The sequence below is a fragment of the Aquarana catesbeiana genome, linkage group LG01 (genome assembly GCF_042186555.1).
Source record: "Aquarana catesbeiana isolate 2022-GZ linkage group LG01, ASM4218655v1, whole genome shotgun sequence".
Classification (NCBI taxonomy): domain Eukaryota; kingdom Metazoa; phylum Chordata; class Amphibia; order Anura; family Ranidae; genus Aquarana; species Aquarana catesbeiana.
Genome location: NC_133324.1, coordinates 572691040 through 572705167, shown reverse-complemented (window position 1 = coordinate 572705167; position 14128 = coordinate 572691040). Strand labels below are relative to the sequence as shown.

Sequence of the window (14128 nt, the reverse complement as noted above, 5' to 3'; positions counted from 1 at the left end):
CTGAGACCCCTGCAAGACAGAGCATAGACTCTCTATAGTCTCTCAGGTCCTCAAGGTCAGGTTCCCCTTCATCGCCAAACATAAAAAGATCTGTAAGGTTCTCCCACAGCAATCCAGGGCCGCCAAAGTCATATCCCTCCGGAGAGCATTCTGTTGTCTCCCCTAAATATCCCTCCTCTGCGTGCCATTGCAGAGCCCGATAATGATTGTCCAGCTCTATCTCCTGCTGGACCAACCTGTCCAACTCAGTCACCCATTGCTCCTGGGGCTGCTCTCCCAGGAATGCCATCCGCAATGCCCGTTGGTCACTGGCCCGTTGCTCTTGGGTTGGAAAGCACTTGCCCTGTTTTATACCAGCGAGATGGAGGGCTGCAATCCAGAGCTCCACCCGAATCAGCTGCCTGAGCTCCAGGTATTCATCCTCAGACACAGTCCTGGTGTACGTTGAAAGGATGATCCGCAGCAGCCCCGGGAATTCTGATGCCAGGTCCATATCTCCACTGGGGTGACTGAAGTCTGCTATGCTGATCTTGGATCCAGTTGGAGGTTTGGATGTCCCAGACTTCAGGAAGCTTTCCCGCTGCTTGCCACCAATGTCACGGAACGTCCCACACTCCGCTTGAGTGCTTCCGTCATATACCACTTCCTCCCAGTCTGTATACAGATATCCCAACCTCTCTGAGCACAAACAAGGCGACACTTGCTTGTTGCTACCAAGAACTGACTTTATTCAGAACCAGAATACAGTCTTATATACACAGGAGAAGATTACTCTAACAATACAAATGTAACCTAATTAACATGAGCTAATTATCTAATCCTTTATACAGCCTAGGTGATTGAGACATGACCTTTCGCCCAGACTTGTGGTCCCCGAGCTTCACACAGTTAATTAACACAATAGCAGTCGTCCCGTCTCCTACATTGTATAGAGGATAATGTCATTAGCTCATTCAATTAACATAAACACAGGTTGATGACACCAGCATCTCCTCACAGGATGTGTCCCAACAGAATGAATCCATTGAAAATCCAGGGCCCATAATCAAAAGGCAACAGGCTTGCATACAGTCCTCTCCAACAGCCTCTGTCCCGGCTAGGTCTGTGACACTATTTGTCAAGATGAATCCAAGACAAATTGTACATTTTTTCAGGGCACTTTTTAGGCACAACTACCACATCAAGTGTCCTTATAATATAGCAAATTTTCACTTTTTGAATTCAGGTCAACTTTAAGTTCTATCTGTTAAAAATTATCAGTAACAACCAGCAGAAAAAGAACATTATCCACTTAAATGACACTTTTCCTGTATGTGCATGTGATCTGCTAAACAGCTAAGAATATGAATAACACAATATAAGATTATTTTGGAACACAGGTATATAGTATTATCAAAAGACGTGTCACATCACAGACTATGAAGAGGAGCACAGATGGTCTATAGAAGTAAAAAGACTAATATGTATACTGCACTTTGGTAACGCTGATAGGGGGTTTTATGGTACAAATGTTATCTTACAAAAACCCTGAAAAAGATATAAAATGTTAGTAAAAGATGAATTATTATATAATATATTTGTCAAAACTTCTGAGGTTTACACATTTTTGCTTGAAGACCTAACCAGGTTAGTGACCTGCCTATACAGTCTGGTAATGTGCCTGACCCCCAGCTTGTATTTGGGTCATAAAGCAGCTCATGACCTGTGATTGAACAATGAAAGAGCAACAACATAGTTATGAGCTCATGCCCCTGCTCTAGTCACCACTCAGCACATTCTGCGGTAGCACATGAATTTTGGTGGAACTTATTCTCTAGAGAAAAGGCAATTAAGGGGGAATATAATCACCATGTATAAATACACAGGTGGTCCATATAGTGAACTTGGAGTAGAGCTATTCACTTTCAGGTCATTACAGAGGACAAGGGGGCACTGTTTATGTCTGGAGGAAAAGAGATTTAACCTCCACATATGAAAAGGTTTCTTCACAGTAAAAGCTGTGAAAATGTAGAATAGACTTCCTCAAGAATTACAACACTGTAGTTCTTCCCAACTGAGTAGAAAAAAAAATGGGTGCATTCCTAAATGCATAAAATATAACTAGATATGAACACTTTAAGGTAATAACACCAGGGTAGTTGACCCCAGGATTATTCAACTGCCTCCTGGAGAATCAAGAAGTGATTTTTGCTTTCCCCATTGGAGTAATTTGGATCATGCTTTATTGGGGTTTTTTCCCTATCTCTGGATCAACTGTGGGGGTTTACTTTTGTTTGTTTTTTTCTCTATTGGTTTAACTAGATAGACTTTTTTTTCAACCTGATATACTATGTAACTATGTGCATGGAGGACACCAGATTAACCCCTAATGCTACCCCTCCCTCTCCCAGTCTTGGGGGCACTGTACAGGGGATTACAGGAGGCTGAGATATAGTTATGTTCAGTTATTTCTCTTAGCTGTATTTTTTTTATGTAATTTTTATTTATGACAAAATAAAAAGGATACACACAATAATCGCTTATTCAAACATATGTGAAAGGCAGGGATCAGTTAAACAGACTGATGCGAGCGTCGTCATGTCATATACACCTTATCAAAAACAAACCTTTGCCGTAAGGGGACAGATTATATGGCTGGCACATACAGTAAGTTACCAATGCTAATAGAAGTATGTTCAGGTGGATACACATTGGTTCCCGGAGTGATTGGCCCGTCTAGACTCTTAGGTACAGTAGAAACCCCATCCTGCAGGCCCGCAGCAGAGAAGGGGGGCACAAAAGAACCTCCATATGCATCTGACCTTCTCCGACCAAAAGTTCAGCCCGGGGACAAACAGGAACAGGGCACTGCAGATATATGGGCCCCATCTCCGAAACAGAAAGGAGAGGTGATGCTGAACACTAGAGGGGGTGTATCCTGTAACATAATAGGTAAATGCCGCTAGGTGTCACAAGTAGAATAAACATATGCATATCCAAAACACAACATACAGACCAAAATTAAAAGATAGGAGAAAAAGAAAGAAAGAGAAGAGGAAGAGCCCTTTACTTCAGGCACGTACCTATGCTCCCACTAGGAATGTGTAAGTAATCGCTCAAAACAATGATCAGCGCCGCAAGGGAAAAAATTATAAATATGGTGGTCCGTCCAAGTCCAGGAGAGAGACCCAATCAGATGAACTGTTCTGTCTAAGGCATCCTCTAAGGGAAGGCTCAGCAAGCTCTAATAATGCGACATCCAGGCTGTATGAAATATGCCCTGGGTCAGAGGTATGCTCCAGCCACGGAGCCCAGATATTATTAAAACGTTCCCTTGCAAGTTGCCACTCATCCTTCACCTTCCGAATCCATTCTTCATGACTTGGGACATGAGCCTGCTTCCAATAAACTGGGATCAGGCATTTAGCAGCATTCAGAAGGTGCGGCAAAGCACTTTTCTTATATTGGCTAACTGGTATTGGAGGAATATGGAAGAGGAAGGAGAGAAGAGAATATCAAGGCCAAATATGTTCTTTATCTGTGCTTTGATGTCCTCCCTGAAGGGTCTGACCAACGGGCACTCCCAACACAGGTGTAACAAGGTACCACGTTGGCCACAGCCTCTCCAGCAGCGGTCTGATATGGAGGGATAGATTCGCGACAAACCAGCAGGCACCCTGTTCAAGTATGTCAATATCTTATAATTAGTTTCTTGAGTTCTAGACTCAATGGAGCTAGAGTGTGTAAGCTGATACAGGTGAGCCAGCTGCGCTTCAGAAAACTCTGAGAGTTGATACAGAGTAGCAGGTCGGATGTGGAGGAGTGAGACCATAGCGGAGTGAGAGTAAAGACATTTTATCTAAGTCTTCCTGACTCATTGTTGAGGTGAGCAGGTATAACGGCTGGTGATGGTGTGCATATTTTAGCATTATCTACAGAGAACGTAGAGCACAGTGGTGGATGATACATGAATTAGAGTTCACAACAATCAAGAATTCACAGAAGTTTATTTTCACATATTCACATATGAACTATATTTAATAGGAGATTCATTTAATATGTGTAATTGAATTTGTTAATTATTTAGTATGATTGGTTTATGATATTTTGTATTTTGATAACAGCATTCATTCACGTGAGAGATTAGCAGCGCTGCACTTATTATAAATAATTATCACACTGTATGGTGGATTCACTAGAAGTGTACAGCAGCTGCAGACAATTGGTTATATTTTGCACAGGTTTATTTATTTATTATTTATTTCAGGTACTTATATAGCGCTGTCAATTTACGCAGCGCTTTACATATACATTGTACATTCACATCAGTCCCTACCCTCAAGGAGCTTACAAGCTAAGGTCCCTAACTCATATTCATACATACTATGGACAATTAAGACAGGATCCAATTAACCTACCAGCATGTCTTTGGAGTGTGGGAGGAAACCGGAGTACTCGGAGGAAACCCACGCAGGCACAGGGAGAACATGCAAACTCCAGGCAGGTAGTGGTGGTAGTGGTTGGGATTCGAACCAGTGACCCTTCTTACTGCTAGGCGAAAGTGCTACCCACTGTACCACTGTGCCGCCCATTTATACAGTTTGCACTTAACACTTTGGTAGGGTGGCGCTAATTGCTTTTTATACAGATTCACTAATATCTTTGCCAAAATTTTTACATCTACGTTCAACAGTGATATTGGATGGTAGTTCTGCGCCAAAGTATGTTAGCTGTTTTTAAATTCATTACATTTTTGTATACATGCATAACTGAAGTTATGTGTTTTTAAAATATGCCTGGAGTTCAGTTTTACATTTCCTAATGCTATGCAAAAAAAATACTGTGACATTTCAGTGCATGCGATCTTTTAGAGCCACATAGTAGTCTGTAATTAACTGGGAGGCAATATGGCGTTATAGCACTGGGATTATGGGCTCAACTACCACTAGCCTGCACTTACACAATACTTTATATATTATAAAGTATGGGGCGGACCTTTGCCCTAATGGTGATCGTGTGCTGCCCTCACTTACAAATTTACAAAAAGTGCTTTTATTTGTGCTATAAGGCAGCATTTGCCTGTTTCTCCCCACCCCCTGTATGTGTGCAGATGTGTCACAGGGCTCAAGCTCCATGAGAGCCCTGTGTCACATCTGCACATGCACTGGTTTCCCCAGACATCTGAGCCCATGTAAAACCTTCCCTGTCTTTGTGTATGCACATTAAATCATCTGCATAGCCTGTGAGCATATCTGGGCATGTGTCATTGTAGTGATGCCAGAGGGAGGAGAGTGGACTAAAGTTCTGCTTTAAATGGAGTCCACGAGATGCTCCAGTTTCCTTTTACAATCCAAGAATTAGTAGGATACTTGATTTCCAGGTAAACCTGGCCCTAGTCTACCTGGCCACGCGTCAGCCATCTTGAGATATCGGTTTGACCCACTCGACATCAAGTCCTGGTTTACCGGTGTTCTGAACAGCGAACCTGCTAAATTGTCAAAGCCTCATATAAATGCTCGTTTGTGAGTATATACTTTGCTAGTTTTTATGCTTTAATAAAGCTTTACCAGTGGTAATGCACTAGGTCGGTGAGCCCTCCTTCTTTTCCTTTTCCTAGTCTAATTCTCTGTTCTCTGTCAGGTGCTATAGCATATGTTGGTGCTATATTCATTGATAAAAAAAATGTTGTAAATAATAACAGATTGATCTCCCTGAAGTCACAAAGCACCCAAGCAGACTTCAGGATTTAACTGCGTTGACCACGGAGGTGATATATATATAGTGAAAATAGGTTACACATTTATAATAAGTCATACAGGTTTAGTCCACAACATAGAATCATGCTAAAAAAAGAGGCAAATCAGCCAATCAGTCATTTCAATTTTTTAGCAAATCATATTTATTTGCTTCAATATAACTAATAACCATGTAGGGAATTTGAACCTGCACATTTCTGTGGGAGGCAAGATGCAATCACGCTAAAAGTGATTTCCAAAACAGCACTCTACAAAGACAAAGATGTAATCACATCTCAAAGCTGAAGCGTTTACAGCGGAAAGGATTATTATAATGTTTGCTTTCTCTGATGAAAGGGTCTTTAGCTGAGCCGCAGATAAAGTTCACTGCCGCACAGCCACATTATGCAGATGCATAAGACATGACAAACCTTTCAGAAATCACTCTTGCACAAGCATTTCTGTACACATGCTTTAAATTTAGATCATTTTCTTTTTTTTTTCTGTAGGCCTAAAAGCCTTAGCATTACTGACAGCATGAGTGTTACGCCAGTAAACAGATTCAACACTGACAATTTCAGATCCAAAGTGTCACTAAATGTCACATATGTATTCTTTTCTTTAACGTAATGATTACACACATGGCTTTTGTTACAGACTACTCAGTCCTATTCAAAAGCGAATACGCTATGGACTGGAAATTGTACTCCCCTTGGGGGCAATGAAGGAAGACTTGCATACAGCAAGGAATAAAAATAGGAAATGTAGAAAAGCTTAAACAATTTGTTTCACTTCGGGCCATCAGTGCACATGCAATTAACATTTGTGCTGCTTAAGCAAACTTATACTATGGCGATTTAAAGGTTAAGCTGCACTGTTGTGTAGCATGTATTCAAAGCAAACATACACAAGAATGGGAAATAGATGAGTTCTATTGGGTCTTCTGGTTCTATATTTCACAGCATGCTTTGTTGTTTCTATCTTTTGATTTGTGCATTTTTGAATGCAATTGGTTTCAGTACCTGAATTTCCCTGGGTTTTAAGTCCTCTATACAGTAGCACATGGAGAAAGAAGACTAGGAGAGTGAAAGGCAGCACAAGGAGCTTGTAATTCAGTGTGCTGCAGTACTAATCTGCTAACAGTAAACATGCTGACAGGAGAAAAGAGCAGAGTGACTGCATGATGAGCACATCAGTCCTCTGCTCTCTCTCTATTGTTCAATCACAGGCTGGGACAGGAAGATGAGGTAGCTGTACTATTTTACCCAGTAAAGTTAGGTTATGCAGCTGGCTGTTCTATGTAGTAGGACTAATCAGCACTTGGCAATTTTCATATTGTCTGATATCGATTTACAGGTAAAACACATTTTTTTACAGACCTGTGTTAAGTACATATGCAGTAACAAAAATATTGTAGTGAAATTGTAAAGTCACATAAAAAATAATTTCAAGGTAAATGTAGAAAAAATGTAAATCAAAACGTTTAGCGCTGTCAAACCATAACCTTAATGATTAAAGTGCAAAAAAAACCATCTAATATAATGCAATAAAGATGAAAAATGTGAAAAAATGAAAAAAAGGGAAAAAATAACTATTATTAATAGTCCAAATGTCCCAATTCCACATCCATAAAATGAACTCAAAACGTGTGCTGATCCAATGTTCAATTTGTGAAGACACCCGGTAGGATAGATAGGGTAGGTATATCTGCGTACCAAATTTTTAGATCCTCCAGCGTCTATATGCTCATTAGAGAGCTTTTACCCCTCACTATGGGCACAACCGCATCCACTAACCAGCCTGCTTAATTGGATTCCACAGGTGTATACTCCACAGTTATCATCAGTCAAGGAAACGTCAGAGTCCAGTCACACATTCATCATATGAAAGAGGAAAATAAACTCATTGCGCAACATTCTTTTAAAAGCACACAGGAGTTTATTAAAAGTTTTACTTACAACAAAAATGATAAAATAAGGCTCAAAATGGAAACATTTGTTTGTCCAGCACCCTCCACGAGTGTTCGGACATCACCGCTGCTCCGTGCCTAGCCTGACGTACGTTTTGTCCAATGGGACTTCTTCTATGAGGCAGTAAGGGTCAGCAGTGCTCACATCACTTCCTTATAGTCAGAGAAATTTCTGTTGCCGAACACTAGAGAGCAGTGCTGCTAGTATTCAAAAACAGCATGAACTACACCACTATATTTCTGTAGTCCAAGACTATTGACATGGCAGCAATGTTTGGTTATTAGTAAGTGATGATATGGCTATGGTAAGATTAATCGTATTTTGGATAACCAAACATAGGATTTGTATACTCTAAATGAGTGCGTGGACCAATCATATATGCTGATTAAAACAGCAATATGTTTGGTTATATGTTGCTGAAATAGAGCGCAGTGGATCCCTTGGAATGTCAATAGTCTTGGACTACGGAAATATGGCGGTGTAGTTCATGCTGGTTTTGAATACTAGCAGCACTGCTCTCTAGTGTTGCAACAGAAATTTCTCTGAATATAAGGAAGTGATGTGAGCACCGCTGACCCTTACTACCTCACAGAAGAAGTCCCATTGGATGAAACGTACGTCAGGCTAGACACAGAGCAGCAGTGACGTCCGAACACTCGTGGAGGGTGCTGTACAAATTAACGTTTCCGTTTTGAGTCTAATTTTATTGTTTTTGTAGTACAACTTTTAACAAACTCCTGTGTGCTTCTAAAAGAGTGTTGCGCAAGAGTTTATCTTCCTCTTTCATATGATGAATGTGTGACCGGACTCTGAAGTTTCCTTAACTGATGATAACTGTGGAGTATACACCTGTGGAATCCAATTAAGCAGGCTGGGTAGTAGATGCGGTTGAGGGGCGAAAGCTCACTAATGCGTAGATAGATCCTGGAGGGTCTTAAAATCTGGTAAGCAGATATACTTATGCTATCTATCCTATGGGGGGCACCGGGTGTCTTCACAAATTGAGCATTGGATCAACACACATTTTGAATTCACTTTATGCATGTGGAATGGGGACATTTGGACTAATAATAATAGTTTTTCTTTTTCCATTTTGAATGTTTTCACGTTTTTCATCTTTATTGCATTATATTAGATTTTTTTTGCATGGTAATCATTAAGGTTATGGTTTGACAGCGCTACACGTTTTGATTTTAATTTTTTTTATGAAGTGTATATTGTTGTGAGAGCTGCTGTCGGTCACGGATCATCCGTGTCACTTACACAATTTAATTTACTCTATATGCACTTAATATCACTTATTTACTACTTTGAAATGTAGCAAAAAACATCATAATATACAGTATGTTCTTTGAAAATTAAAATTAAATAGACTTTCACTTTAACATATCTGTTTTCTTGGTAAGGATGCAAGTATCAAATGATAATATGCATATTCACACTGTACAAAGTAGACATAGGTGTGTGCTGTTACAAAGTTCAGTGGTCTTAGAACAAGAAGAGACTAATAATTAGGCCTCAAGCACACAAGACGTTTATTTAAAGTGGTTGTAAACCCTAGAAAAAAAAAACCTGCAAGACAAAGGCATAATGAGCTAGTATGCATAGCATACTAGCTCATTGTGAATTACTTACCTGAGATCGAAGCCCCTGCAGCCGTTCTCATACCCTGCTCCAGCCGGACATCGCTCCCCGAGTTACTTCGGGGTATCGCGGGCTCCGGCGCTGTGATTAGCTGGAGCCAAAATTACGTCACTTCCGCGCATGGGCGCAGGAGCCCCCAGTAATGGCACAGTCTAACTGAAGCAAAGGCACATACTGCCATTGCTTTAGTGCGCATGTGCCGATGACGTTGGCACATGCAAATACAGGGGATGTGCAGGTTTAGGATATATCCAGTGTAGCTACAGGTAAGCCTAATTATAGGCTTACCTGTAGCAAAAAGTGGTTGTAAAGGGTTTACAACCACTTTAACTCTCCTAGAAGCCAGAAGCGTTTTTGCAGAAAAGCTTTTTTGCAGAAAAAATGCTTGATGCTTCTAAAAATGTCTAAAATTTTTACAAGCATTTAGGAGCTTTTACAGGTGTTAATTCATTTCATTGGCCAGAATAAATTATTTATTCTGGCCATTGAAATACATTAATTCTCAAGCACTAAATGGGCCTAGCGTTTAGGGGTGTTTATCGCTTTTACCAGCTTTTAGTAGCTTCAGGCATTTTATCTGCCCATACTCTGCTGATCCTGGATGCACTGGCAGTCGTTTTTGTTTTACATGCCTCTAAAAGCCTTTGCCCCTAAATGCTGCTAAAAACCTATATGTGCATGGACACATAGGCTATTATGCAGGGCAGTTTAGAGGCAGGAAAAAAAAAAAACCCGAGCAGCTTTAAGGGCCGGTTCACACCACAAAAACGCACTCCAGATCTGTTCCGGATGGGTTTCTGCATCTGCGTTTTCACTCATTTTTGGTGCGTTCCGGTGCAGTTTTTGGTGCATTTTTGATGCGTTTCCAGATGCATTCAATGTGTTTTTTCCTTCTTTTTTCCTGTTTTTTTTTTTCACTATACTAGGGTTCAATGCGTTTTTGCTGCATTCCAGTGCATTTTTGATGCGTTTTACTGCGTTCCAGTACAGTCCAGTGCAGGAAAAATGCAGCATGTTCTACTTTTTTTTTTTCTGGAACTGAAAAACCCTGGAACTGACTGCATTGATGTGAACTATGCCATTGGAAACCATATAACCTACTTTTCATGCGTTTTTGATGCAGAACAAAAACGCACTGGACTGCATGTGTTGTGAACTGGCCCTGAAAACATCCAGTGTGTGCATGAGGCCTTAGGGTTCATATGGGCAGTCAATGTGGTAAAAGCAGGTTGCACTGCCCAACCACCCACCTAAACACAGAAATGCAGTCGCTCAAGGCTGTAACCATACCATGGTATGGCATAAATAAAATGTTATGTAATCTCATACAATGCAGAATGCACTGATATCCTAGGACTTAAAGTGCTTTGGGACTACAGAACATTCACTCCTTCTTTATCGCCATAACACAGGGGAAAGGTGTTTTTTAGTTAACAGTAGTAAACTGTACTGAGATACAATACCTGGTGAAAATAGCTGGATTTTAAGAATTCAGGGAAGTATATGGAAATATGTCATATAGGAGAATGAAAATACAAGAAAACATTAATAGTCTGAGCGTGCAGAGAATTGACTAGTTGGGGAAGAGAAGAGAAGAGAAGAGAAGAGAAGAGAAGAGAAGAGAAGAGAAGAGAAGAGAGGGGGTGGGCATGAGAGTGTTTTTTTTGGGGGGGGGGTTAAAATTTTGAGACTGTAGTTGGTGCTTTTTGCACAAAGTTGATAATGTTTGTAATAATGTCTTTTTCTTGAAAACCAATAAAATTATTGAATATGTACTGATTGCAATAACACTGCAGAGTGCAAAGGACAGCATTGGATTTTGGGCAGATTCAACTATTATTTGCCACTTATAGGACAAAACACATTTAAAATGTTTACAGATCAAAAGGAAGCAAATTAGAAACATTAATTGTTAAGGTTTACATACTCTTTAAGATGGTTAAGTTATGCTTATTAAAATAAATTAAATATGAACATTGTAGACAAATATAATCTATAAATAACTTTATGGATGCCACAATTCATTTATAAGAAATGGAACGTGGACTTCGAAATACTGACTGACTATGACATTGCATGCTAGCTGCAAGTTTGCTATGCACAATGCCTTGACTTTTCTATCTCCTACAGTTTTTTTTTTTTTTTTACTGATTATATCAGTTTTAATGCATTTGGTATTCAACATATGGTCTGCTTGTTCGAACACTGTACATAATCTCACCTTGACAGAGTTCTGGAGCACAGTGACAGGGAAAGTTCTGCTTGGCATAGAGCTTAAAAATAATCTGAAATTCTCATTGATGGAAACGTCTGTAATATAAAGCAGTTAGATTATAAAACACAGCAGTACCTCATTAAAGGTAGAACATCAGTCACCTTGATCTACACAAACTGGCTATTAAAATTTGGAAATGAAAGGACTTCAAGCTGAGCATTTTTCCCATGCTGCTTAACAAAATGATAATGACAGTAGAAGTCACTAATCTTTAATTAGCTGTGGGGTTCTAGGTCAATATCATTTTTTTCCCATGACAAGCAGGAGTTCAAGGGCTGTCTCACTTGGCCTTTTCCAGGGAATATAAAATTAGATTGATTTCCTTGAGCACTGAAGGACCAGGCAAGTGTCACTTCAATATTCTTCAGTGAGCTTATATGGAAACCTGTCAAATCAGTGATCTCATTCCAAGAATGAAGTCAGCTAGAAGGCCAGTGAAATATGGCACTGAATGTTACAGGACTGAGGGTGTTAAAATGATCACTACTATCAGACCTGAAATTTCACACGGCTACGGCATAGAAACAGTACTATAGTGCCTTAAAACTATTTTGTGAAATCAAGAAGTAAATATTTAACCATCTGCAACCAGCTGTTCATCTGGCATCGTGATCTGGGATTAATTTTTAAAATAATCTGTTGTAGATTAAAGTAGAAAAGAGCAAAATAAATACAGAAATATTGTTATTGTAGTCCTCATAGCCTGTAAGCCATCATCAAATAATAGCTATTATGTAAGAACAGAGAGCAAAGGCTCAATATACCTTGCAGACAAGAAAGCCCTGGTGCTCTGACTCACTTCAGATCACTGTTCTTGCAGAAGAAACAAAAATGGAAGCAACAAGATTGTTTATGGTACTTATTTAAACACATGTATCTGTTTTCTTGATGTTCAGTATCATTTGATATTGCTACTGGACCACATTTACTATCATGACTTTTGCTTGAATAACCATAGGAACTAGCCAATCAAAGTTTCTAGGGCCAGCTTTGTAGTTTCTGCCCACCTAGGCCAACAGTCTTGCCACCACCTTTGACTAAGGCCAACCAAGGCTGAAACTTGTAAGCTAGTTACTTTTTATGAAGCAAAATTATATGAAATAAAAATCAAGTTCAGAGGAGATTTGCATGCATAATATTGGAGAAGTACAGGGGTGAAAGTGGAGGTGGAGCAGTGTTATTCCATTAGCCTTAGTATCACACAAACTAATCATATATCGGCACATTTAAAACACCAAAGCTGAGGTTAAAGTCTGATAGAGATACAGTATGTTGCCTACTCTTCAGTACACTTAAAATGGGCAACTAGAGCAGTATGGAAAACTATTTACTGACTCTGCAGTTGGCACTGACTCAGAGTTAATGAACTTCAAGTACACAGTGTGGTATTCCAACACAAAAGGGACAAAAAAATGAGGACCCAGCTTTATTATTCTGACAGATAAGGAAGCAGTCTGGGACCATGTACTGGAAATGAGATTGTGTTACTGACAGGCTTACAGTCCTAGCATTCTAAATTGTGGCCTATACTGGCGATGTATAATTCAGCCTCAAAGTTTTCCCTTCGACACCTATCAATGGTAGTCAGGGCAAAATTAACTGATGTAAATTTTTGTTTCAGCACCATGGAAAGCAGTCAGCAGATTCACCTGCAGGGTAAAATCTATTTTTTGCAGCTACTGTACAAAAAAGTTTTGACATACAGTGGAGACGGAAAGTATTCAGACCCCTTAAATTTTTCACTCTTTGTTATATTGCAGCCATTTGCTAAAATCATTTAAGTTCATTTTTTTCCTCATTAATGTACACACAGCACCCCATATTGACAGAAAAACACAGAATTGTTGACATTTTTGCATATTTATTAAAAAAGAAAAACTGAAATATCACATGGTCCTAAGTATTCAGACCCTTTGCTTAGTATTTAGTAGAAGCACCCTTTTGATCTAATACAGCCATGAGTCTTTTTTCTTTTTGGGAAAGATGCAACAAGTTTTTCACACCTGGGGATCCTCTGCTATTCCTCCTTGCAGATCCTCTCCAGTTCTGTCAGGTTGGATGGTAAACGTTGGTGGACAGACATTTTTAGGTCTCTCCAGAGATGCTCAATTGGGTTTAAGTCAGGGCTCTGGCTGGGTCATTCAAGAATAGTGACAGAGTTGTTGTGAAGCCACTCCTTCGTTATTTTAGCTGTATGCTTAGGGTCATTGTCTTGTTGGAAGGTAAACCTTCGGCCCAGTCTGAGGTCCTGAGCACTCTGGAGAAGGTTTTCATCCAGGATATCCCTGTACTTGGCCGCATTCATCTTTCCCTCAATTGCAACCAGTCGTCCTGTCCCTGCAGCTGAAAAACACCCCCACAGCATGATGCTGCCACCACCATGCTTCACTGTTGGGACTGTATTGGACAGGTGATGAGCAGTGCCTGGTTTTCTCCACACATACCGCTTAGAATTAAGGCCAAAAAGTTCTATCTTGGTCTCACCAGACCAAAGAATCTTATTTCTCACCATCATGGAGTCCTTC

General features: G+C 40.0%; 1 protein-coding gene across 1 annotated transcript in view; it reads right to left on the bottom strand.

The window, feature by feature from the left end:
* Positions 1-14128, bottom strand: part of DNAH6 (dynein axonemal heavy chain 6) — a 416108-nt gene that overhangs the window by 57867 nt on the left and 344113 nt on the right. Inside the window, exon 66 of the mRNA XM_073597481.1 lies at positions 11550-11638. Coding sequence (XP_073453582.1) covers positions 11550-11638 — 89 coding nt within the window. The remainder of the gene's footprint in view (positions 1-11549; positions 11639-14128) is intronic.